Raw genomic sequence first — 27,432 nt, 5'->3', positions numbered from 1 at the left:
ATGGATTCCCTCTGCAGCTCACACCAACAGGGGACACCACACTATACAGCATCCCTTGCATCAAAAGGATTTCAGGGAGGAACCTCACACATTCCAAATTCCTAAGAGACTTTCAGGGAGGAAAAAAGCTGAGCTTTACCATGTACGATGTTTGCTTTTGAGTCCACCCTATACCGCTTGCTTACTTCTTGAAGATCTGATGCAGTGATAAGCGAGTGATGCACAGTAACGTTACTTACAGCGAGCATCTAAAAATAAAGCAGAAGACATTTTTCATTTAATTACTAATTACCAGATGTGCTTTCTACTTGGAGGTGGAATGCAGAAGAACACATTTCCCCTGGAGTCATCTACTGGAAACATCATTGAATAAACCCTACAGACAGTGGGCTCATACTGAAAACCTTGTAAATAGCTGGTAGCTACAACTGCCTTTCGCCAGGGAGGTTTTCCAGGCTTAAAACTTTAAAGCCTCCTCACTGGAGGAGATAAACACTCATTAACTTGTTTATGTTAATGTCAATGGATTAGCATACTTCGGTGATTGCTGTACGAATGACTTACAACTAGCTTAAGGGCACCTTGGTACACTCGTGTCCCTGAAAGTGCTGAGACAGTGCCTGAAGGCGCCCCTCTGTTTACGGAATGTGAGTTACCCCTTCACAACATTCACTAAACAGTCTCAAATGTAGCTGCAGTTTGAACCTTTTAACAGTCTTTAACTACCTGTCACAGAAAGTGAGTTCTTAACACACATAAGTTAATAAATACGTCGTTAACTGACCCCTTCTGACACCGCTCCCTCAAAGCTCTTGATTATCCACAGGCCTTCGCTCAGCAGCAGGCACGCTGCAGCGACCTTCGCTTGCTCTTCCAGGCTTGAAGTATCTGCCTGGTAGATACTTTGCTGTTTAATAGTCATCAACACAAAAAATGGCTTTTAGTGACTACCTCCGACTTCTGCAGCTCTGTGTGATGAGAAACTGTTGCTTCATCTGTTCCATTGAGGTCTCTCACTGAGAACATCCAATACTATCTACCACCAGGATTTTCTAGTCCTCTTTCTTTTATAGATGTCAACTGAACAGCCTCAACAAGCTGCACGATCGTTCAGACTTCCAAAGGTGCGGAATGAGGTTGTAATACTATCAAGGCTAAAGTGAATTTGGATAGGGAAGAAGGGGAGGGGTGAAGAAACAACAGGCCCAGGTCAGTAATGGACATGCAAGATGGGAAGAAGTACAGGAAACACGGCGGTATCTCTTGTCAGTCACTGCCACCTCTGCTTCAGGGCTAGGGAGATTTGAGAGTAACTGGTAACTACACCGAAGGGAGCCTGGGGCACTGGGCATCCTCTGGTTTACCAGATTCAGAGGCAGACAAGCACCTGATCACATGAAGTCACCCACACAAGAGACACCATGGGGAAAAGAGCATTTATGAAAAGCAAAACTAGCTATCTAGTCCTACTTCTGCAAAAAATCACTTCTTTTTACTTAACTCATTCGATTCTTCCAAGCTTTCCAAGGTTTTGCACAATCCCACTTAGGGTAGTGCAACATGAAACAGAAACCCATGTGTTCAACTGACAGTGCGAAGTGATGGGGAGCACTAAATGGGATTTTAAAAATAGCCGGTCACTGAAAACAAGTCCTTGCTACTGAAAAGCAGGTAATTAGCAACAGCAGCTCCAGTTATCAGCACTGCCCATCGCAGAGCTGCTCTCACCAGCTCAAACAGCGGGCTCCTACAGATTTTTAGAACTGTATGAATTTAAAAATTTAAAAACTAAATGTAGGGCAATTAATCCACGCTTCAGCTAATACAAAAGAATTACAGAAGCGCTAGAATCTGTATTGCATACTTTTATGTAGCAAGATGACTTCAGAGTGAAAAACCCCTTTCTAAAGGAATTCTTCAGAACATGCTGAAGAAAACAATCGGGAGCTTCAGCCTCGGCTCTGACACACTCTGGAGCTCAAAGGGATGCTATTCAGGGAGCCATCGGCCCTTTTTCTGGCATTCATTCAAGCCACAGAGACAGAATTGGGTGCCGCTAAACCAGAAATAATCTGCAATCCTGTAACGAACTTGCATCCACAGAGGGCTGCCCGAAAGAAGACGCCGATCATGCTCGTGTGTTTCAGAACGAGAGCAGGAAGTCCACAATCTAGTTTTCAGCATGGCTATAAACTCAGTGTTGGGAGAAGCTGTGAGCACTAAGGACTCAAGAACAGGCCACCACAGAGCTGAAGGTTAACACCTGAATATTTGCACCAGACAGGATAAGCAGGTACGTTTAGTGGGCTTTGCACGCTGACAGAAGCACATAGATATTTTAAGGTGGTCAAACCAGCATTCCGTATCTTCTGTAATGAATGTTATTGCATTCATAGTAACTGTGTTAAAAAACAGGAGGGAGGCAGGCAGATCAAAATAAAAAAACCCAAAAACCAAAAAAACAACCCTCCAAGAGAGCCTGACCACGCATTAAGCTCCGGCTTATTTGTCGTGACAGGAGGAAGTTCGCTGTCAGCATTACCTCCTACTTACTGAACACAGAAGTCTTCTCTCACAGTTAACAGAGAGGCAGAAGGCTAATTTTTCTCCACACAGCAGCCTTCCTCCTCTCCCCTAAAATAACTGGGGAAGGTTGAAGCTACCAAGTACAATTCGCTTTTGCTTCCTCAGGCCCTTGATGCCAGACAATGTGGTCATTCGGAAGATCAGGATTAACTTCCGTCTCAGTATTACTAGGGATTAGTAGCCTCAAGCTTCCAGCACCTCAAGATTTAAAAGATTAAGATCACATTTCCCAGACTAGTGTCAGAGTAATGGACGAATTCAGGGCAGCATCTGGGCTACCTGAAATGTTCCATATGTGAAACCAGCTCTGGAAAACAAAGCAGTGCCTAATCATAGTTCCTAAAGTGGTTTGGTCCGATACTCTGCATAAGAAGAAACTGGAAGTGATAAAAGGGACAGCACTTCTCCTTCTCTTTTCCACATTTCTTCTGCGTGAGTAACAAGACTGTAGATATATTGAACTCTCTTACTCAGGAGGAATCCAGGAGCAACTAGTCCGTAAATGCACATCATGTGTGCTCAGGAGCACCGCAGCAAGAGCAACGGTTCAGGAAGACAGAGTGGAAAGAGGGACGACAACAACAAATACTGTACTCCGTAGTACAAAAACGGCACCAAAATTTACTGGTCTTTGAAGACAGACCTCAATGGAGGGAAACACGTTGACTATAGCGACAGATTTATTAGTGCAAGAGGAGGAACAGAGGAATATTTGGCTGCAGCAACAGACTTAAAGGAGAAAAAGTAGGTTTTAGTACAAGCAGTTTTCAGGATTGACCAGCAACCAAAAAGAATCTCAGACAGGAATGAGTATTTTGCAAGTATTTCACCTACAGTTTTGCTTTATAAATGGAAAGGCTTGGCAAAAGTTCTCTTAAATACCAGAACCTCACCACCATTTTAATTAAACAGTACACCCTCACAATGTAACTGCTACAGAAACTGGATCTACTCAAATTCATTAATAAAGCAGGGACTGATAAAGCATGCAAGAAACCAGCACTGTCAAAAGCCCACTCAATAAAAAGATGTTTTAAGAAAAGCTCAGACAACTGACTTGAAAAACCCAAGTTTACAGATTAATATATATACATCCAAATACATACCAACAGCAAATGAAGTGAGCGCAGATCTTTGGCATAGTGAAAAAGGTTCTGCAGCACATCTCGCACAGCTTTATCCTCTGAGAGATGCTAAAAAAAAAAATGTAAGTAATGTTTTAATCATCTCAGCAAATCATTTCATACTCACCTGAAAATATACTGGTTAACTAACTTTCAGAAAGAGCTCAGTTGATGCTTGACAACACAGTTCTTCATGTCTAACCTGAACTTTCTGGTCTGTTTTGTGACACAATTTTATCTCCAGACTTCAATAAGCAAAGATTCTCTCTCACAATTCGCCTTATTCCATAACAAACTCAAATAGCCAAAGGAAATACTAATCCTGGGTAAAGGTTTACACTTATAAACTGGTCTTACTTTATAAGTTTTACTAAAACCAAGTATAAAGAGCTTTAAATACCTGAACGTTTTTATTCCATTTTTGTGCAAAATACTCATCAGGAAATTCAGCAGGAAGAGAAAGCTGTTCCTTGAATATTCTAAGGTATTGTTTAAAATTAAAGGAATTCATCAAGTATATCTGGCGGTGAGAGAACCTTGACTTTACTCTCTTCTCCAAGAGCTCCAGGATATCCTTGTTAAAAAAAAGAGTAAAAATAATAATTAAAAAAAAGCAGACGCATTTAGTGCATTCTTTGCTACAGTAAAAATTGCAAGAGGAAACACAAAAGTAAATAGTGTTGGGAAAAAAAAAAACACAGACAAACAAACAATTAAATTCTCAGGTTTAAAACCTTCTAACAAGACCTTTGCTAATGATTGTAATTGATGTGCCTTGAAATGCCTCAGAACTAGCCATTTACCCGAATCATGTGATGCGCTACATCACACAGGGTAATTAGTTGCTAGGATACCCAGCAAAATTTCTCCATAGATTATGTAAATATTTCAGTTACTTAAATCTGCGTTCAAGATGTGGCAGCCTATCGCAGCTCTCGACAAGTTGTCTCTTTAGTAGATACGTTGGTTGGCAGCTGTCATTTCACCTGCCTTTCGTCACACTGAAAGAATCTAGCTTAAAAAAAAAAAAACAAACCCAAAACTTAAGAGCCAATATTTATCTTCTAAGATAGTCACACAGAACTAAGCAAGTCTGCCATCAAGTTGTTGGTTGAAGAGAGTAAGAGAAAAGCTTACTTTTCTCAGAACACATCGCAATAGGCCGGCATCAGAAACAACCTACCGGCTTGCTCCTTTTAGAGGAACACAGCACCGTTCCCCTACCTTATACTGGGTCAGAATGAGCACACTCCTAGTTTCTAGGAATTTGGGATAGGCCTTTTTGGTTTTTAAGGGTTGTTGTGTGTTGGCTTTGGTGGTTTTACTTGCACTAAAAAAAGAACACAAATTCCTCACCAAAAAGAGAGCGGTAAGAGCAAATAGAGAGCCAACAGTGCGAAACAGAAAGACCCCTTTCAATTTAGAACTAACATGCAACAAGGACTAGGGATTTAAAAAAAACTCAGAAGCAACAGCTATCACCACAACCACGGCACAGCCTCTGAAGACGCTACCTTAATTACGTTCAAAAGCAGAGCATATAGGGTTCTAAATAATGGGTGATGAGGATACCAGACTCGGGACAGCAATGAAGCAAAAGGAAAGATTGTAATTTACTAAATTGACTATTAACTATTCTATTAATTTACAAAAACTTGCCCAGCTAAATATCACCTAAACCCAATCAACCCCAGATTCCAGCTTTGATGAAAGATTTTAATTCTTCTTCTCCTTGTCATGACCCAGCTAGCTTCACCACCAATCCAGTGTACTGAGAAAAACAGTATAATATTTATAAAGTATCAGCTTCCATAGTGTTACAAAGTAATTATTTCACAGTGTACACACAGTCTGTCCACAGTTCCCTACAACGTCGTGGCAAAACTCACAGCAAGTTTATCGTGGATCCTAACCCCATTTTGAACACGTTATTATAGAAAAAGTACCTCACTGAAGTGTGTGCTTAAAAAAAATTCCTTGCCCTCAGAACAATGATTTAAACACTGTGGGTTAAAACTGTTCTTACCAACTGCTGACCAAGAAACTGAGAAGCCCAGGAGCCTCTCCCCAGGGCGAACGGCAGCATAGCCACGTCAGGCACAGACACAACAGCCACACGGATAAATACGGCTCTTCTGCAGTAATACCGGACAACAGTCCTGCGTCTGCCTCCTTAGAAGGGAAAACCTGCCCCTTTAGCAGTCAAACTGAAGGCTTTGCAGTTTTTTGGTCATCTAAGTTTAGTCTCAGCACAATTATTTTTTTTTTTACCCCCTCCCCAATTCAAAAGTCAGAAAAATGGATAATTGGGAAAAGCCTCTTAGTAAATTAAGTAATGTTCCAGGAGAGGAGAAGAGAAAACATTCCAACTATGACAAAAGTCTCTCACTCAAAGTTTTTAGCTTTTTTTCTTTTTTGTTTTTTTTTTTTTAGAGAAAGCGCAATGTCTTACCTGCCTACATGTAAGTCCAATAACTGTTACCGGAGTCTGCGCTGACTGGGATATATCGAAGAGGTTATAGAGCAGCGTCTGATTCTTGTGATGAACAAACAAGTCAAATTCATCCAGTATAAACAAGACCGGACAACTGCTAGTTCGATCTCCTGAGACAGCAATTTTAAAAGTTAGGCTACGGCAACATCATCATCAGGCTTCCACCTCTACAGCTTGCACAGTTTCAGGTTTTACCAATTTACATATTTTCTTTTAGCTTTTCACTAAGCCCTGCTTTCCACACGTGTACTGCTACAACAGCAAAAAGAAAAATACACTGAAAAATTGGTAAGGTTTTGTAGTATTCTGCCAAGCATCATTTCTGGTTGCAAGGGAAGACAGACCTCTATGGCAAACTCTTAAAAAAACCCCACTATTCTTAATAGCTTAAATCTGGATAAAGGAATCTGTCCTGCAGAGCTGACCATCACATGCAAGCCTTTAGAGCATCAGTTATGTCAGGCATATGTTTGTTCAGTATTATGTATTTTTTACATTGTTTTTTAACCATGACACATTCTTGGGCTAGATTTCTTCATACCGCTTGTACAAGTAGATGGAGAAACACGCACACGCTAACTTTTCAGTCAAGTGACACACACAGGCTGCTTCAGAACAGGGGCTACTAGTGTTTACCTTTCCTTAAAGCTTCAAGAAGGAACACGAGATTTTCAGCAAAACTGCCCTACACAGAGAAGACAAAAAAGTTTCACAATAGGTTTTCAGCGTCGGTTTCAGAATGGTGCAACTACATCAAGTTCAGGCACATAACGAAGCCCATTTCCTTCTAAAACCCTGCTTTCAGAACCGGCGCATTTGAAAATTTGCGATGTTACTTCATGTTGTATAACCATAACCTCCGCAGACAAGAACACTGATAGGTAACTCTACAGCGATCCGCTTTTTCCCCCATCTGAAAACCCCAACTAATTGCCTCAGACAGGCAGAAATTTGTGATCAGAAGAATGTCTACAATAAGCTAAATTTCCAAGTAGCTCTATCTTTCCTCTAATAGCTATTGCATCCTCATTTTCCGTCTACACACATGCAAAAACTGCCATCTAACGTGTTCCACTGAGAATGATCAGCATGCAGTTTTTTAATTTGCAACCTTATTAGATAGAGGAAAACAACAAACATTCATGACAGAAAACAATGAATTGCTACAACCATTCTGCTCCAGTTACACCCACATTTACACACTCTGAAGCACGCACGTTGTGGGATGGGAAATAACTATAATGGAAGACCACAAGCCCTATCAAAGACGGCAGAAAAGCCAACTTACTCTCTGAATGTGAGCTGCAGAAGCTAAGAAGGGAAAAGTTTCTATGGCCAGGACATTCCTGCACATCACTGTGTAGCAGTGCTCCACGATAACTTAACAGGGAAAATTACAGGGGAATTAAGCATATTTAAGTCCAGTTTTGCCTCCACCATTTTTGGTAGTAGAACTGTAGACACTGAAAAGTTGTTCTTTGCTGAAAAGACAACTCATTCAAATGGCTACACTGATATTAAATACTTGCTATTTCCTTTTATGGCTGCAGCTGTATTTGGGAAAATTTTTAGCTCTCCACCAGACAGGGTTTTCCATGCTCTGTATCTAAAATCACTTGGGATAAGTAAGAAACTGACGCACAGCCTAAGCAGCAAGCATTCTGAAAAGATAATAAAGCCTAATAATGACAATCTACACTTCATCTTGCATCCCACACTGCCTCTAACCTAGTTCTCTGGTTTCTCTTAAATAAAGTAGTAACATCTTTTCTCTTTAGAAGCTTTCCAAATGCAACTGATAAAAATAAACCTCATCCAACGAGAGTTCAGCTTTCTCCCCTCTCAGAATTCTACTTTAGCCACTTGGATTGGTATTACACCCGATGCACAGCTATATAAACTCTGCTGATCTCAGAGGCCCTACCTCTTGGAGCATAGGAGGAGACAATGCTGAGAAGGACCTTCTGTCACACCAGAAGACTGGCCTCTCAAGCACACTCACTGAAACACAGGCAGCAGCCAGGGTGGCTCAGATCACTAGCCCAAGTGGTTTCACACTCAAATGAGTGAAATTTAATCTGAAGCACTTTTATTCTCTTTATTACTGACTGCAGTACTAACATAAATGAGTTTCTTACCTTTGCTTCCATTGACCTTTTCTCAAATATTTTATTAGAAATTCTATGTAAAATGAAAGGCTCTAAGAAGCCTGGATAGTTTTCCCTATGAATTAAAAAAGGTTGCAAATATACTAAAGATACAGCTTTATTTATTTATTTTGCTGGTTAACTTGCTTACTCTTTGTCTTGAAATGTTAAAGCCAGTGCTGCCAAAACAATTCACCCCTCTGAAGAAAGCCTCTGCAGAATGCTTAATGTTTGCTTTATTCAGAAGCTTGAAGTAAATGGTAGGAGAGCCTTCCTGTTCTTCCTCCATCTCCAAGTCAAAGTTGGTGGGTTTTGAAAAAGTATCAGGATGCATTGATCTTGCTCAACTAGCAAAATGTGTTCTGCACAAGTGCTGAGCGTTACTAGTGTTTGTTGGCACGCTTGAAGTGTTCGTACACCAGGCTCTTCACAGGTACCTGCTGCCACAGTTCACTACAGCCATCAATTATTAAATATTTTAAAAGAGAAAGCTTTGAGAAGACCAAGCCAGCCCATCACAGTTTTGCTAATAAACTCTCAACGCCCACTCAGTCTCAACAAGTCACATTCTATAAAGCGAGTTTTCTAGGCAAGGATCTTTGAGGGAGAGCAGTGAAGAGTATAATGAAGTTGATACTTACAAAAACTTTATCACCAACCACATTTTCCAGGTGCAACTGTCTGGTGATCTCCTTCAGGGCCACTTTATCATTAGTCTGCAGAAGCCCTGAAATAAAATGATTTTTCATGAATAACTGGCAGTTCTCCTTCGCTCCAAGAGGCCACTAGAAATTTATCCAGAAGCTTCTCTCCATTTCCAGCCTTACAAAGCCTTTTTATAAATTAAGACCAGACAGTAATTTTCCATATGTAATAAGAAGTTACTTTGTTATTCAGTCCTTCAGTTACTTTCACTTCAGTCACAACTGAACTGATTTTTAATGTCTTTGAAAAGCCATTAAAAGCACAAAAGTTCTCTTTATAGAGAGATCCAAAGAAAGGCACTGGGGAGCTCACGGACAAATGCGTCCATACTTGAGGCTAGATTACAATTGCTGAAACCAAAGTTTTTGTTCGGTACATACAATATATAACAACTAAATATAACCTAACATTTGAATAATGCTGGATTACTTGCCATTCAGATGAACTTCCAAGAGGTTCCCTCTAACTTGTTTCATTTCCATGAGCTCTTTTAAGGCATGATTTAATAACTAGAGAAAGAAAAAAATACGTGATTTCTTTATAATAAGATTAATGTATTAACAGGAGAAAAGCGTACAAATGGATATTACCAGATAGCAAACAATATGTGCAGTTTCATTAGGTAACAATGTTTCTGAGTACTTTCAAGACTAAAACACTAAAATGACAGCTTCGCATTCACTCTCATGAGTGTAGCAATTACATTTGTTCATCCTGCTGAATTAGTCGGGAGAAAAATACAAGAGTAACTCTAATAGTTTAGATATTACCCAAATAACAAGTGACTAAGTCTTTTGCCTTTATAAAAAAAAACTTTATGAGTTTGAGATGTGAGTATTCGGCTTCATGGCATCACTAGATGCTGTAGAACAAAAGTCATTGCTTTAAATCTTTAAAGACACTATGCTTATTCTTTTCGTCTTTAAGTTAGGAAACCTGACACAATTAAATTGCACATAATTACATCAACTCCTGCTTATAAAACTTAGGGGTCCCCAATTTACAGCCCATCAGGAGCTTGTTCTTGGCAAAAGTCGTTAAGGAACGTGCATTAAAATACACTTAACTAGACGAAATGTTAACTTTCATTCACTTGCTATTTCTCTGCTTTTGCTTCCTCAGGTGAGAATTCGCAGCTCCCACCTATGTGTATGTATACACAGACATATACTTATGTACACACATACTATTTTCTTGTCTCCAGCAATCTGTTTTGAGAACTAACATCTTTCACCTGATATAGAATAAGACAGTCATTCACTTCCCATACGTGATTTTCTTGCTTGTATTCTGGCAGAAAGGACCACAATTTTTCATCTCCACTATCCTTATGTGAAAGGTTTGGAAGAAAATGTAAACTTCAATTAAATAATAAAAGTAGTTTGAGTTTTGGAGGGTGGGGGCACATGGTGTTTAAGGGATCGTTCTATTGTGGGTTTTTTAGTGTCTTCCACATTTATTCTGATCTCCTTGCTGTATAAAGCTCTTCTCTACTTTTCTATTGATATTGGATTTAGCAGCAGACACAGCTAGACTCCTCCTACAGATGCCAACATTTACTATACAGCACTCAGTACAAAAAAGCTTATTCCCTTGGTTTCTCAAGTTTATACCCAATAAGCAGATGCCATCCATTCCAGCTAGCCCCTTATCCAACAACCTCAATTGCACCTTCAAAGTCTACATTGCAAATACAAGAAAATCTAAAAACTATTTTCTGCACTGTGAGAGTGCTTGTTACTTACTTACAAATCTGTAAATCTAATAAAGGAGAAATAAACCCCAGTTCAAGACCAGCAGGAAGTCCACAGGTGTAGGAATCCTTACTTCCCACTGGTTTATCAAGCCTTTCCCCACCACCACTCCATAATTTTTAGGCAATCAGCCGCTCTCTGGAGCATCATGGCTAACAGAAGAAGGTAACAATACTGACTTTTTGAAATGCGAAACAAGAAAGCTATCAACAAATTGGCAGAATGACTGGTGTCAGCCGTATCATGGATAGGCTTACCACCTATTCATTTATTTCTATTCAACTGTATTGAAAAGCTTGAAGGCCGCTTGCTAAACTTCCAAAGTAATTTTTGTAATTTTTCAATCTTGAATACTTTTTGCAGTAACAGCCAACCTATTCATCCCATTTTGTAGTCATGTAAACATAAGACTTAAGTGTTTGCATAATATTAAAGTATGTAACACTGAAGTTAGATGTCATCCCTTCACATCCCTCAACTAAAAAGAGTTCCTTTAAAGGACAAAAACCTATGCTTGTAAACTAGGCCATACAATACCCAACCTCCTAGCAATTTAGGTAACAATATTCTCTAACACGTTTAAAACAGGGTTAAGGTACCTCACATATGAATAGCCATGTATAAATCCACACCTTTGCCTACTGCTTTTACAGTTTTTTGATGCCTTTTCTGTAACTTTTACAGCAGAGGCCCAATAGCAACAGCAGGTTAATTTTTAAAGGGTAAGCAAAACCTGGCCTTAGTTGCAAAGATTAACGCCTCTGCGGCAAGAGCCATTACAGAGTTGTACTAGGCAAAATGCTGACAGAAGGCAGAGCCTATGCTGTAGTGAGATCGCTGAATGACAAATGCAACTTGTTCTGATAAAAATATTTCCATATTACATGTTTCAGGTACGTGTAGCGTGTCATGAAACCTAGCGAAGACATGCAAAGACTTCCAAAAGCATGCATACTTCTGCAAGTCATTGCGAGGGTGGACAGGCACGTGCTTTTGTCAGCCACACATGAAGCTATTCTGTTTTACAAAATCACCAGGAACTCAGCATTTGAAAGATTTCAGAAGACTGTAATTAGGAAACCAATTTCTCCATATTGTTTTTCAACAGAATTATCTCACAAGAAGTCCTAGAATGTTTTGAAATTATATGTAAACAACTAGCAGTTCTCTCATTAAAAACAGGCAGAGATGAAAACTTAACTCCAAAAGCTCCCAGGACTTCAGTGAGGTTGTTCACCTCAGGCTTAATTTGACCCTGTATCAACTTTTAATACGTGTTTATACCGCAGTCTTTCCTGATCCTCGGGGTCCGATAATGAGGGCAGAATTACTTTCTCCGTGAACCACCGTTCGTTTCAGCAGTTCCAGCAGATGCCTGTGTTGACAACAGCAATAGGTTAAAAATTTCAGACCAGACACCACCCACAGAAACTGTGGAAAATTCAAAGGATCTTTCAAACGTGAGAGAAAACTTGACACATTTCAGCTTGCTCTCAGAGCCAACGCTCAGGGCATGCAAAATGTACTACAATAAAGTACAAAAGGCTGAGTGATCAGACCTCTTAAAATATTTTAAAATATTAAAACATGCAGAAGTCAGGAGTATCACTAATTCATAAAGTTCTACAATTCTCTACAATGAAAGGACAGACTTCAATAGTTTTCTTTCTTAAAAAAAAAGATTGCTTTCTCTTATCAGAGAAAAATATATAGTTCATGAAAAAGGAAGACTGGCAAACATATTGAAGGAAAACCTTGACCCCAGTAAAAATTAATAATCCAGTGGAATACATTCATTTTGACAATCTTCACAAAACTGATCATATGCTAAATTTAGGCATTCAAAGGTTGTGAACGGTAACAGCATTACTAAACTTCAAGTTCATATTCTATTCCCACACGAAAGAAGGAACAGAGAACAACTCTAAATTATCTCCAGACAGATTTATCACCTAGTACCACATTTAAAGTACTTACAAAAACTACTGGCACTCCCAATTCCCAAACATTTACAAATGCACACATTTAATATGCCTTTTTTTTTTTCTTCACTTAGAATACCGACATCATGCAATCGCTTCTAAAGGAGTGAAGGAGCCATTACAGAATGGCTGTAGCAAAGGCATGTGGTTTTGTGCACGATTTGAGAGCTAACTATAGCCAAGAGCCCTGATATCCCTTGGGAAAGAAAAACTAAAAGCTGGGAAGTTCATCATGTTTTCTCTCCAGGGTAATTCATCAACAGTGGCATATTAAGTAGAAGACAGTCTGTAAACTGTTTTTCAGAATTCCAATATAAAGAGAAGAGGTTTGCTTTGTAGAATACTAACATCATAGAAATATATTTTCTCACAACAACAATAAACACATCCATGTGAGCTCTGCGTGGATCTTACACCACGCTGTTTTTTAATATCAGAAATGTTACTTTCCTTCCTGTAAGGGAAAGGAAACTAATGCTCACGCACATCAGGTGATTCAACTTACACAAAGTTACCCTTGGAAAAACCAATTGTTTAAAACGAAGTTCTTTAGATACGTGTTCGATATTTTCAGAATTTGACCTGCATCTGTAAAAGGTCCACTATTAGGACAGTGTTATTGCCACAATTGGTCCCTTCTTCCTAACTTTAACCTCCACATCTGGACGGCTCCAAGAAGTAGGTTTGTTTTAAACATGGGTCTCTACTTCAGGAAACACAATGCTAGCATCCAAGGTTTAAGATTTGTTTTGCACACAGTCTTACAAACAACAGGAGAAAACCTGAAGTAAAAATAAAGGCTCCCAACAAGAGAATTTAACTTTTTGCTTGGTTGGGTCATTAAATACAGCCTTAGAATATGCACTGAAAGTATCTTTTGGGCTCAAATAAAAAGTGTTTCAGGAATTGCAGATCTGGAACAAGGACGAGAAATCCAAAACTCAGAGGCAGACAAAACAGCAAGCAATGGTTGTATAAAAACTCTTAAAATCTGAGGCAAACAATGTTTAGAAGCATTGCGCTGCAAGTCATCTAAGGCTGTGTAATTTGGAAAAACAGAGGTAGCAGAAAATTCTGACTTCACCTGATTATTCTTCTACTGTGGTTAAAGTAGAAATTACTCACTTGTACTGATGTTCAACCCCAAACAGCTTCCCAGTAGCAGTACTGTGACAGAATCTTTCACGTAGAATTTTTTGCACCTATGGATATAACACAAGACAGAGAGAAAGCTTCGTGCTTGAAACACCAGAACGTACCAATAACGCAATTACTGCAATAAAATAACAGTAAAAGATGCGTGTTTCTGTGGTGTTACGAACACTCCAACATGCAAATTTTAAGTGTCATCAATGATATAGGGGTCATGAAAGTAAGAATAAAGCTGCAGTAGGCAGAGTATTTCACAGACCCTTTTGTAGCAGAAGAGAGAAAATTCAATTAAAGGATAGCAATATGTGTCTTTGGCAGTTCCTTTCCTTCAGCCCCAAAGGGATGTTAGACTTGTCACCGAAATTACGTCAGTAGTTATTCTAACTCCTAGTTCTAACTCATTGTGTAATACAGGCAAGAAAACATTTCCCAGCTGACTTAAATAAAACATAACCCAGTCCATTATTCCCCCAAATCCTCAGTGAACACGCTTTATGCACCACTCACAACAACGGTGCGGCCTACAACGTTCAAACGTGAGGAAGTATCAAAGTTACAGTTTCTTCAAAGATTCAGTTCAGATACCTTGTTCCTAAAAGTTTGGAAGGGGGGCAGGAAGCGATATGAAACTGAAGCTAGCATATTGCTTACGAAGGATGGAATGAAGTCTATCCAGCTTCATTTTTAGATCAAGTTCTTAAGTCCTTCAAATTGCACAGTGAATGATGTGATTTTAACTATTAACTTGGATATATTGCTCGGCATATCGTTAGATATACGTCTGCCCTGACTCCCATTTTCCACATTAAGAACCATTACTTAATATCACATCTTCAATTCCCAAACCACCAACCTTCGGCACCATAGCAGACTTCTCCCTACTGCTTGACTAGCGGTACGCGCATTGGACAACCCCAACTTTTACAAATTTACAGGACTCTACTACTATTTCTCCCCATCCCTCATTTAAGCTATCCTAAAACACCTGTATACTCCATCCTTTTGTAACACTCCGCGTCCAATTTCAGTGCTCGTTGTCAAAGAATTTCAGAGATTAAATAACAAACTGTTAATAAAGTGATTTTCCCTTAAAAATCACATTTGAGCACCTTGTCTTTCATTCTAAGTGAATGCCCATGTGACCTAAAAACTAACTATACCATTACTGCACACATCTCTGTCATTGCTTTTCCATTCCCTCGATCTGAGCTGGCTCATCTTCCCCCCACATGGTTTCCCTCTACATCCTTCAGTTGCACCTCTTAACTGAGTCAGTTTTCATTTCCATTGAACCCTAAGAAATCATGAAAAAGAATCGCATTCTACCCCAGGTAAACCTGTACTGAGGTAATGCTGTACCACACATGCTTTGTGTTTCTCTCACCTTAGGTGGTATTTACCTGTTTATGCCTGCTTTAGCTGACCACTCCCGGGGCAAGTCACTAACAGGCTTTTAGGACCTTGAAAATACATCTTCTGCTAACACTTCACTAATTTGTAATTTACGATGGAATTATCACCATCAGCTCTAGGCATTTGGCTTAAAATGCCACTTTATGAATTTAATTCTTTTTTAATAGGAGCTGCACTTGTCTACCTGATTTTTCAGTTGCTTTTTCTTCTACTAATATCTTACTGATTTAATCCCCAGATTTATTCTACTTTGATGAACAGCCTATCTGAATAGTCAGCAATGTCCATTCACAAGTGAAAAGGTTTTCCTCCGGTAAAGGGATTTTATACGTAAATGAAGGAAAAATACTTAAATAAAAGCAAGCACTGGACCAGAGGTAATTCACTACAAGATGTATCACAGGTTTTAAGTAGCCACTTTGAGAAAACAGAAGACTAAAGCTTAAAAAAAGACCCCCAAAAACTGATTCAGCAGCTGCTGTCCTGCCTAACCCAGGCTGTTAAAAAAACAGTCACCCAGTTTCTGATTCACCCTACAAACTGGAAGATAAAGAATCTGATCAGATAAAAATAATTTATGCAAATCTGTTGCCACAAACAGCTGTAAAAACGCAAGACCATCCTTCACCATTTTTATTAAGACTCCAAAAAGTAGATTGTTACTATAACACTTGAAGCAAGCAAACACCAGGTAAGAAGCTGAAAGAAATACAGAATATAAATACAAAAACCATTTACGGCCCTGGAAATTTCTTCAAGTACCTGTACCCACCTTTTTAACCAGTCTGGTAAAAAACTACAGAATGAGGTGGATGGCAGAGGACAGAAAAGTTTCACAACTTAAGGACAAAGCCAGCTAATAAAGATGTTACTAACCTGTGAAATACATTCTGCATTTGCTGCAGAGCTCTCCTTTGACTTACGTTTACTCATTGCTGAAGTTTTCATCTTTAAATAAGAAAGAGAAAAAAAAAAGTTATACTGAATTACTCCATTTTCCAAATAATTGCTAGTCAGAAACTCTACTTAGATATTACTATGTTTGGTACAGCAAACACAAGACAGTTGTTTATACATAAGAACTGAAGTTGTAATGAACATTGTTTCTTAGCTGACAAAGATGTACCAGTTCACTCTACTAGTAAAAAAAAACCAACAACTGAAGCATTTTTAACTCATATCTGATTAAATCCACATTTATATAAAACTTCTGAACAGCGCTTGTTTTCAGATGCTTCAACGCAACGCAAACAGTACCTAATGCAACTGCTATGAAATTTTTTCTTCAAGTTTTCTTATCGAGCAAGCTCTTAACAGCCACGATGACATCTGCATGCCTATGAGCCACGTACCAAGTTCCACCAAGACAGCACACCTACGCACAGGCTGATCTTGCACCAATCCAGGAGCGGCACAGCTCGTGCGTTTACACTTCAGATACATTATTGTGAACAACCAGATCGACAGTCATCAAGTAAGTTATATACTTGCAAGCGGCATTTGCACACCTCCTCCTCTGACTGACCAGCGAGTATAATCATAGAAACATTAAGGTTGGAAAAGACCTCCGAGATCATCAAGTTCAACCCCCAACCCAACACCCCCAGGCCTCCTAAACCATGTCCCGAGCTGTCACATCTACACGGTTCTTTAACACCTCCAGGTGTAACTTTAATTGCGGTTGTTTTTTTTAACACCTCCAACACCTCCAAGTGTAATTTATAATTTGTTCATTTTAACTGCGTTTAAGATAGTCTGAAACGACGCGTTTACGTTTCTGCAGAGCCGGAACAAGCCACAGGCACACGGTAACGTGTTAAGACCCACAGTAAGTTTTTACAGAAACAACTGTCGAGCTGTGCTTGCACCCGTGCAGTCTGTAGCAACAACCACAGTACCTGCCTAGATGAGCAGCATCCCTAAAATCCTTTCACCTTTGCGCTAACAGAAGGCTTCCAAGACTCGCCCCGCAACAGTTTACGCCCATTTTAGCACCGCCGTTTCCCTCATCCCCCAGCTCCGCTCCTTCCGCGGGGAAGGCAGCGCGGCGCGGTCCCCCGGCAGAGCACCCACGGCTGCGAGGGACGCGACCGACACGCGGGGCAGCGGCTCTGCGAGGACAGGCGTGGGAGGGCGGGAACACCGGCCTGAACCGAAGCCACCAGACGTTGCAGCGGGAGCACCGGGAGAAGCACGCCCCTTCACGGGTTTTTACCCGTTCCCGGTTGTTATTTTTTTAACCCGGGGCTGGGAAAGCCCGGCCGAGGCCCCGCATCCACCGAGCGCCGCACCGTATGCGCTCCCGCCGCGCTGGGGGCACCCGCGGCAGCGGCCCCGCAACCGCCGGAGACCCGCCGGTGAGGGGAGGGGGGTCGGCCCGGAGGCGCCGGACTGCGGCAGCGGCCGTTCCGCGCCCACCGTCCCCGCTCCCATCCCCGGGACCCGGGACCCGCCGCCCCCTTCCCGCTTCCCGCCGCTCCCTCACCTGAGGCGGCGGCCGCGAGCCCCGCCGCCCCGCTCCCGCCAGCCCCCGCGCCGCCACCGCCCCCTCACGTGACACACACATACCCGCCCAACCTCCCCCTCACTTCCGCCCCTCACTTCCGCCGCCGCCACTTCCTTCCGCCCCGCTGCCGCGTTTCCTTCCGGGTGCGGGCGGCGCGCGCGGCCCTGTGGGAAGGCACGTCCCTCCCTCTCCTTCTCCCCCCCCCCCGCCCCGCGGCCTCCCCGTCTCCCCCGCCGCGCATGCGCCTTGGCTGCCTCCCCTCTTCCTCCCCGGCAGCGCCGGAGCCCCAGCAGCCGGAGCAGCGGCAGCAGCTGACGATGAGGAGGAGCGCGGGGGGGGGCGGCGGCGGGGGGGTCCATTATTTACACCGTTAAAGGGACAGGGCGCTAATTCCGCTCGGCATCGGCGCGGGGGCGGGGGGCCGGTGCGAGACGCCCCGAGTTTCTACCCCCCCCACCCCCAGCCCCGCCGGAGGACCCGGGGAGTTCCCCCCCTCCCCTCTCACCCCACACACACCGACCCCGCCGGCGGCGGGGGAGCGGAGCCGGGAGGCGGCCCCGGCGGGAGGCACCTCGGCGGGGGAGCGGCAGGCAGTTGGGCAGCCCCCACCCCCCGCGCTCCCCTCCTCCCCCTTTATTACCCTTTGTGTGTGCGTCTCCGCCTGCGCCGCTCCGGGGCCGGCCGGGCGCCGGGGGGCCGCTGAGGTGAGTGCGGGGCGGCGGCGGGGAGCGGCGGGGCCGGTTGTTTACCTCAGGGAGGGGAGGGAGCGGAGGGGGGGGCTCGGCCGCGCTGGGCCGCGGGCGGCGGGGAGGGGGCGCCGGGCGGCCGCCTGTCACTTTGCGCCCCCGGGGGGGTCCCCCCGCACCGTCCTACTGGAGCTTTGTTGTCGCCGGGGTTGGGGTGATGCTCCCCGCCCCGACGCCCCCGGGGGCTGCTTCCTCAGGGCCCCGGGGTTGTTGGTTGGTTTTTTTTTTTTTTTGGGGGGGGGGGGGAGGGGGGTGTTATATCGGTGGGGGCGGCCCTGTGCTGAAGGCGCCGTGTTGTGAGGAAAGTTGGGGGTGGCTGAGGTGGGCGCTGAGCCCCGGCTCGTCCCGAAAGTGTTTACCCCGCCGCAACGGGGAATTGGCCGGCTGAAATAACGGTGGGGTGTCGGGGAGACCCTCGGGGTTCGCTTCCCCCCCCCCGCCGGGCTCTCCACGGCGTTTTCAGGCCGTTATTTGGCTTATTAAACCCCTGCGGTCGTTAAGGCCCCGGTCCTACAAAGACCTGCTGTCGAGCTTAACTTCTAGGGATAGTCCAACAACTGGACTCTCGACAAAAGTCGGTGTTTGCAAGACTGGGATCAGCGTTGCACGGTCGATAGCGGTACGTGGTTATCGTTGGTGGCTGGCTATATTTGGTCAACAGTTTGCTCAAATATATATACGTCGTGATCTGTTTTTCCACGGCCTTCTGCTGGGAAGGCCAAATGTCTCCATCCATGCTCGCGATGTCGCTGGTTCCTTAGGTCGGGTGCCACTGGTGGGCTGGTCTGACCATTATTTCTACTGATTAAAAGGAAAGTTAGGTGTTAAAATGTCTGAATCAGATTAAAAAACGTCAGGGGGGCAAACTAAATGCCTACCTTGAGGAAATATTGGAAGAAGCCTTCTAGAGGTTTGTGAGAATCCAGAAGTAAGAGTTTGGGCATTACCGCCAAGGTGAAATCAGACTCCTCTACATACATAGGATGCTTATATTAAAATTGCTGTTGTCTTCTTATTTCTGGAGCTTAATTATGCCCTCTGTAATTTTAAAAAGACTGTTTGAACGCTCAGTTTATTAAGTGCCGCGGAGCGTGCGGAGCCATGAAGCAGGCCACCAGTATGTGTTTCAGCAGGGCATCATGGTTAAATGGTGGTCAGCAGGGAGCGTGTGTCATCTCTGCCTCGCGCTGGAAAGATACCCACAAGAAAGAGGTCTCCTGAAATGCTTTGGTATCTCCCATTTCTAATTTGTACGTACATGCCTTGTGCGAAGCAGCAATTTTGTGATCAAACCGGAGTTGGAGAAAGCTGTAATTTGATGGGGTGGAAAGAATGAAAGAAAAATATAGTTGGACCGATACTTGACAACATTTCGAAGGAGTAACCAAAGGTAGCAGCTGTAACTGTAGTTCTTTCTGATAGTTTGCCCTTAGTTTTCTGTCGGGTTGTGAAAAAAAGATGACTTTGGTTTTAAACATGGGAAAATAAAGAGTGATAATCATGGTCAAAATCAGCAGATACATGTGTAAAAAAAAAAAGACCATTCTTTAAACGTGGGACTCTCCTTTTAGTTAGTTTACTACAGGCGAGAGTTGGACAGCAAAAGACTGACTGGGAATAAAGGACACCGTTTTTTGGTTTGGGTTTTTTTTTTTCCTTCTTCCATGGCAATGCTTCTTTCATCAACCTGAGATACCATTGATCTACTTTCACCTGTACATGGAAGCCTATAGTGGCTCCAAGATTACGCTCCCAATATAGGCAGAGCTGCAGATCCGCCTGCAACTTTCACAGCCTACAGCTGAGGGGATGTATTATTTATTACGGGGATTTAACGCTTTAATTTCTTTCTGTTTTAGTGTTAAAAATAGATATGATTTGATTTAATATGATTGCTTAGTAAAATACTGAATTCTAAAGCTGGGCAGAATAATTCAGGAGCTTCTCTTACTTTAAATGCTAGAGATAAAATTCCTAATAAAACCTTCATTTCTGTAGGCTGATTGGGGGGATTTGGGTAGGGAAGGTCCATCCTAAGGACCTGCTGGCAGGGCTGGGGTTCTGAGCTGTGTCGGAGGCAATTCCTGCCTTTCTGCAGCGCCTCGCAAAAAGGGGTCTAGGGCTGATTTGGGGCTGCTGTCACAACAGCCTTCTAAGAACTGAAGGAATTGAACCTCTCCACCTGTGTTAAGGAAAACTGTGTTATCAACAGCTATAACTAAAGGGCAATACGTTTGGTGTTGTTTGGAGATTTTAAGCTCTTTTTGCTGCTGTTTTGAATAGGTATTTACAATTGCTAATTGCTTTTAGGAAAACCTTGTGCGTGTTTTTCAATTATTTGTCCTTGGAGCCAAAATTAATAATTATTTTCCTGTATTCCAGGGTAGTGGCTTCCCAGACTCTAGGTCAGCAAGATTGTTTTGAATTAGCAAGGAACATACCATGGTAAAACATAGGCTGTGCTAGACATAAAGATGCTGTTCAGGCCACACTTGTATTTAACAGTCTTTCCTTGGAGTTTGCTGTCTTACCTTGCTTTGTAGATGAATGTGTTGGTTTCTATTTAGACTAGGTAAGCAGATGTCTGAAGAGAATCTTTATGATGCAATACTTACAGTAATTTAACTTTTCTCACTGGCAGTCCTTTCGTTCTTTGGCTGTGGAGGGATCAGTCTTTGCCTTGTTAGAAAGCGCTGAAGATCTTGGCATCAGTAACAGTCCACTCAAAAATGGAATGCCTTGGGTTTCAGCTGGGTTATTTAATTCGGTTTTTCAGTAGGTTCCCCCCCTGCCCCCCCACCGCCGTTATTCGTGGCAATTCCTTGCATGTGGAAGATCAGTAACTTGAGTAGAGTCCATAACTACAGAATCAGTTTCCGAATCAGCAGCGAGTGCTTATCGTGGATGTTCCTTCTGGAAAGCAGTAGGCCAGGTGGGTGCCCATCTGGAGCCCTGCTAATGTCAGTGTGTCTTTCTGTGGGCTTAAGAGACCACATGCACAAAGCAGCTTGCAGGAGAAGCATCTCGTCTCTTAATGGCTCAGGGCACAAGTTTTGAAAATGGCTGAGCTTCCTTTTAAAAAATGCTGTTAAAACTTTTGAAAAGTGGAGAGTTCGGTTACTTCTTTTGGACTTGTTCAGTTGTTTGGATGCTTGGTTTTGTTTGGTTGTGTTTTTTTAAAGGCCCTGTGTTGGTGTCTGGTTTGTCCCAGTGGAACTGGGTATCAAAGTTACTGCTGATTTTAACAATAAAAAGATACAGGATGCACTTCTGAATGCTCTTATGTCGTTAAGGACCTGCTTGTTCTTTTTAAGAGTTATTTGAATGTTTGAAACCACAGGCTTTCACTGGCTTTTCTTTGTAACTATTTTTGGAACTACTAGGTGGGCTAACACTGCTCAGTCAGTTTCAGGTAGGCCTGCACAGGAACCAAAGCCTGTATTAGGAATAAAATTTTGGAAGAGCACTGGAGACAGATACAAATGAAAGCATCCTTGAAAGCCCTGTAACTGGAGTTAAACCAAGTGGGATGCTAATAAAAAGCAGCAGTTAAGAAATTAAGAAGTGCTGACTCCTTTCCTCTCCTTAAATTCCAAGTTCTTTATTATAGCAATACCTGGGGTTTTTTTATGAATCCTCTAGAAAGGAATTCAGACTTTGTGCTACTTTTAAATAGAGGTAAAATTTGTCAAAACCACTGAGACTATAACATTACAATCTATCTGAGTACATATGCATATATGTTTAGCTACATACACAAATGCATATGTGTGTATACAAACGAGCATATTAAAGTAGTGGGGGAAAAAAATAGATACTTTAAAACAGAACTCAAAAGTTAAAATTCAAGTGACTGTGTAGCTCCAAAGATCTGTATTCCAAGCCTTTTACCTCTGGGTTGTTTTGATCTGGCACATGGCAGCAGGAATCAGTCATTACCGTGAGATGGCTATTCATAGACCTTTGTGAAATGAGTTGACCATCTCGGTTTATCTGCAGCTTGACAGGTGTTCCCATCAAAAAATCTCCATTGCCTCCTGTCCTTCCCATGGGAATGACTAAGGAACAAATCGTGGGGAGCAGCTTTGAGTGTTGGTTCATTGGGCTGGTGCTGAGGAACATTGTAGAGGGCAATACAGAGAGGTGGAGATGCATGAGATGCTTTGTTGTTTGTTTGGGTTTTGGTTTTTTCCGGAAATCTTCTGTTCTGGGACCTTTAAATTTCATGAAAAAATTAAATCGGAAGATGTCTGGAAATTCTTTTTGAGGTTTCTAACAACTTTATGAAAGAATAAAGGATTATGTTTATTACTCTGGTTAAATTCTTCAATGTGCTGTTTTCACTTTTTTTCTTATTTATTCTACAGAAAATATATTTTTAAGTAAGCAAATGGTATTTAAAAATTCTTATCTTGTCACAGTATTTGGTAGGTAAGACCTATAGAAGTAATATGTTAATTACATTATTCCTATATGAGGTAAAGTTGAAGCCCAGGAATAAAAAAAAATTTACATTCTCATAATTTTTGATTAATCTGTGTTTTCAGTGACATTAAATCCAAAAGGATCTTGGTAACTTCCTGAAGGAGGAGTAATCTGAAATGTAAATAGCATCTTAAATATGAGGGCCCTTGGTTTGCAGCATCAGTAGCATGGCCTTGCTAGGAAAAATTCCCAAGTGAGGGAACCAGAACAGTTGTCAATTGTTTGCACAACAAATCCTGTTGGATCAAATGGTGATATTCTCAACGTTTAGATAAAGAGAGGCTTGCAATAATGTTGCCTTGTACCCCGATGCCAAAGGAAACAAATGCAGTCCGAGTTAGGAGAAAAGTAGAAGTTGGCCAAATAGAAGGTAGGCCTACGTATCGTAAATATAGATAGTGTAATCTTTCCATTCCTACTGCCCAATGTTTCAAAAACACGTAAATTTCAATTTTGCAGTTTTAGACTTTATTTTTAAACTCTGGTAGGTCATTGCCAACACATTATTTAGGATTATCTGTTGTGACAAACTAAACTTACTATAAAAGTGTGTAAAACAATTGGGTTTGTCTCATTCCTTTGAGATTTCATCTGTATATCTCGTGTATATTTTTTATGCATGTATGCCCACACATACACACATACTTATATATGCACGCACACATGAATGTATGTGCGTGTGTGTGTGTGTGTGTGTACATCTATGCATATATATGAGTAGCCCCCATAGAACACGTACAGATTTCGGGTGTTTTGGTAGGACTCAAGCTGTAGCATTGACAATAACAAACAGCTGGCACTGGCTTTATATTTTTGACTGTGTTTGCACCTAATATATATTTTAAATTTATTTAATTTTCTACTTTTAAGACTGATGCAATGAAGATGTATGCATCTATTTAATTTTTTTATATATGCATACTGCTGACTTAAGGAGGTAAATTTATATGTATGTAGAAGACAAAAAAAAAGTTGTTGCTGGATCTTCTCATCCAACCCCTAGATGAGAGGAAGAATTTTTTGGTATCTGCTATTTTTGTAAGAAAACACTGCAAAAGTGGACAAATGACATCATTGATTAAAGAAACAAAGTAGTTGGAAGTCTGTAGCGAGCTGGGTTTTTTTTAGAACAGAACTTCATTTTGTCTTTTACAGGCTCGGGGACAGAAGGCAGGGGGTATGTTGTCCCCTCATAGTCTTTATGGGGAAGAAGCTCAGCTAAAGCAGACTATGAGAAGGGTGGGATTTAAGAGGTAGGCATGTTGGTATAAATCAGCGATGCAGTGGTGTTTTGTTAGGTTGTTCTTGAGCGTGGCTACTTGAAATGTGAAATGATACTAGAAGATCTGCTGGTATTTCGAATTTCAATAACTTCTCTGGTTGTATTTTGAAGTCTGAAGAGAAAAAGCCTTCGGAAAACATTGTCCTGTTTTGCAACGGTTTGTTTTAAAGTTTTCTGGCTTTTTGTTTTTTTTTCTCGAAGGATCAAGCCGTGTTTCTCAAGGATAGCACCCTTCAAAAACTTAAAGTAATTTTCCTCAGAAGACTCCTATTCATACTATCTTAGGAAAGGTTAGGCTCTTTTAAGATAATCATTTATAAATATTTTTCCTCGTTTAATGTTTTGTCACACAGGAGTGCTTGCTGAAGGGATTCTTGGCCGTTTTGGAAACTGTAATCTAGTTAAAAGGTTTGTTTATGCTTCCCATCTCTGTTCTGCTGATGGTATTAGAGTGCGGGCCAGAGCCAGGCAGCTAACTGTTTATAGCAGTCAAACTTCAATTAAAGCTGTAGCCTTCGGTTTACTAAATATCAATATGTTCGTGGCAGCTGCAAATAATTGCAGAAAGGATGAAAGTGGAGTGGTGGGCTATGATTTCTCTCCTTCTCAACAAATTCTTTTTCACTTGTTCTTTTTGTATTTAGAATCCTGCATACACTTCCAGATTCAGAAATGCTTTGAAAGAAGCTGTCGATGAAAGACAGAGATCTCTATTTGGTGCTGTGTCTCTTCAAGGCAAAACATGCATTGATCTCAGTGGAAGTTCTGCCCTAAATAAGGGCTGTAGAGTATGTTCCTCTGTATCAGAGCAGGTATCAAAGTTCTTCTACCATAGCCGTTGCATAGGCTGTTGTCCAAATTCAAAGTACCATTGACTTTTCTCTACTAAGACAATTTAAGTGTTGAGGGCTGTGAAGTCCCATCTTCCCGGGGTAGCAAGAATGTGCTGTATTTAGTGGACAATAACTCAAGAATTTGTGTGTTAAAAAAAACCTACAAGCTAATAACATAGATTTCATTTAATGCTTTAAACTTCAGGCTGATATTTGGGTTTAAGGGTTATGTATTTAAAAATATGTGAATTGTTGGAGCCTTTTAAAACACACGTGGTTTTCCTTGAAGCCTGCCTTGGTGTTATTAAGTAATAAAGCATGCATGTGTCTGTAGGCCATCTGAACTGAAGAAGCAAACCATATCTGGCCTGTAGGCTATTGGTTCCTCACCTCTGTTTTAAAATTAGTAAAATCATTTGCAGCGTGATTCATTTCTAAAAATTACTTGTCCATCTGTGCAGAGCACACGAGCTATAAAGTTGCAGTGCTCGCTGTGGTAGCGTCGTTTTCTCAGAAAGTTGCATTACTCTTGTAACATCTTTGTTGTACCATGCTTTGGCCAAGTTATTATTCTTTGATAAATAGGTTTGTATTAGGCGTGTGATTTGTTGCTGTGTAAGGTGATTTTAATTTTTTGAAATGTCAATAAAATATTTGTACCCTTGATTTTTTGTTATTAAAAATCTATCTATTAAATCTTTACACTAAGGAAAAAAATAAAGGGTCTAATCTGTTTTCACTGATGTCAGTGCTAAAATATTTATTAACTTCCTTGGGTGCTGGATCAAGCCCTAAACCTAAATTTTTCATGAGTTCTAACTTCACAGAGTTACTGGGGAGTGAGCAGTCCTAACCATGTAACGATCCCAAAAGCTGGTAGTTAGGCAGCTTCTTAATCAGCTGGTATGTGAATTCCTAGTGGATCACCTTACATATTTAGCTTTCTTCCCGTGCTTGTGGTTTTTGCTGGTCTTTTTCCCATGTTCCTTTTCTTAAAAACTTCACCGTTATGAATCAGTCTTAATCATTTTGGGTAACTCAAGTCATTATCTGATGTCAGAGTTCTGCTAAGAATCTGCAGGCGCACAGTGACGTAGAACTTAATGGGCATATCCCTGGAACTGAAAAATAAACAGCAAATTACATTATAATAATTTAGGTCTCTCTTTTATGTAAAAGGAACATGTAAATACTTTATGGCAGCAAAGGTATTCCTGTGTGTAGGAGCTACATTGTTTTTTCCTTAAATAATAACCAGCAGAGCACTAACTTGTTTTGTCAGAGGATAAATATATAAATTTTGTAGAACCTGTTTACCACTTTTTCTTTTATTGAAAAACAGTTAATCGACTTTCTCCAAATATTGATCTATGCTGAGTAAAAGTAAGTTTATTCAGGTTTGGTTTTTGGGGATTGGTTTGTTTTTAAGTTGTGGATTTGATACAACAACCTGACACACACTTATCCCGTAGTGGAGCCGTTAGAAGTATGTTAATACCATTTTTAGTAGTATTGCATTTAACAAAACAGGAAAAGAAGTTAATATTCAGCTTTTGCTAATTATTGCAAATAATCATAGTACTTTGTGTACAGTGGGATTTATTTATAGTATCTGTATGCCTAGAATGTTCCTGAGCTTCTATTATAGAAAAAATGGAATACTTTTTAGTTTCTGTTTTGATAGAGAGTAGCCAAAATTCATGTGTAATATATGAACATGTTCATTATAAAGGTGGTGAATGTGAACCTATTCACTGCTGATGACTGGTGAACCTTAAATTGAAGACATCTTAAAGCATCTCTGGTTATTGTTGTCTTGAAAGAATGCTTTTTATAGAGACTTCTGTTTAATGTCCTAACGTAGGGTCTGAAAGGAGTCAGGTAGCACATATACTAGAGGTCTGCACAGATGAGCGGTGTTTTAGGATTAGCTTGTATGAATCTGTTCACCCACGAAAAATTTGTAAATAACTACTACTTTTTTAATCTCTGCGTTAATCCTGTCCAATAGATCCATAATTGTTCTGCCCTCAGTTTTTACAGTCTCTCCTGTTGTTTACTTTAGCTTTACTCACATACTTTACTTTCCCCTAACAGAAATACCTCAGAACTTACTGTCACTTGCTCTAAGAAATGTTTGATTCTCAACTCAGTGGTGTTATTCTGCATGTCAGTAGTGCAGTGAGTTTGGAACGCCACAAATAAATGTGAAACTTCAGAGAA

At 41.3% G+C, this 27,432-nt stretch overlaps 2 protein-coding genes across 15 annotated transcripts in view; one reads left to right on the top strand and one right to left on the bottom strand.

The window, feature by feature from the left end:
• The window catches only part of ORC4 (origin recognition complex subunit 4), a 446,994-nt gene that overhangs the window by 3,727 nt on the left and 415,835 nt on the right, over nucleotides 1–27,432 (bottom strand). The window contains exons 1-11 of one of the 7 annotated variants that reach the window (XM_075092776.1): nucleotides 17,926–17,978; nucleotides 16,234–16,305; nucleotides 13,918–13,994; nucleotides 12,095–12,185; nucleotides 9,490–9,565; nucleotides 8,993–9,078; nucleotides 6,841–6,889; nucleotides 6,163–6,314; nucleotides 4,111–4,284; nucleotides 3,693–3,779; nucleotides 140–248 (exon numbers count right to left, since the gene is read on the bottom strand). In XM_075092776.1, coding sequence (XP_074948877.1) covers nucleotides 140–248; nucleotides 3,693–3,779; nucleotides 4,111–4,284; nucleotides 6,163–6,314; nucleotides 6,841–6,889; nucleotides 8,993–9,078; nucleotides 9,490–9,565; nucleotides 12,095–12,185; nucleotides 13,918–13,994; nucleotides 16,234–16,305 — 973 coding nt within the window. In that variant the 5' untranslated portion in view covers nucleotides 17,926–17,978. The other 6 variants (XM_075092774.1, XM_075092780.1, XM_075092779.1 and 3 more) reach the window with 6 other exon arrangements.
• Nucleotides 18,068–27,432, top strand: part of MBD5 (methyl-CpG binding domain protein 5) — a 147,798-nt gene continuing 138,433 nt past the window's right edge. For 5 of the 8 annotated variants that reach the window (XM_075092768.1, XM_075092767.1, XM_075092766.1 and 2 more), the window contains exon 1: nucleotides 18,068–18,567. The gene's annotated coding sequence lies outside the window, so the exon portion shown is untranslated. The remainder of the gene's footprint in view (nucleotides 18,568–27,432) is intronic. The other 3 variants (XM_075092771.1, XM_075092770.1, XM_075092772.1) reach the window with 3 other exon arrangements.

Source organism: Phalacrocorax aristotelis, chromosome 5 (assembly GCF_949628215.1).
Source record: "Phalacrocorax aristotelis chromosome 5, bGulAri2.1, whole genome shotgun sequence".
In the NCBI taxonomy this organism is placed as follows: domain Eukaryota; kingdom Metazoa; phylum Chordata; class Aves; order Suliformes; family Phalacrocoracidae; genus Phalacrocorax; species Phalacrocorax aristotelis.
This window is presented reverse-complemented; position numbering and strand designations above follow the sequence as displayed.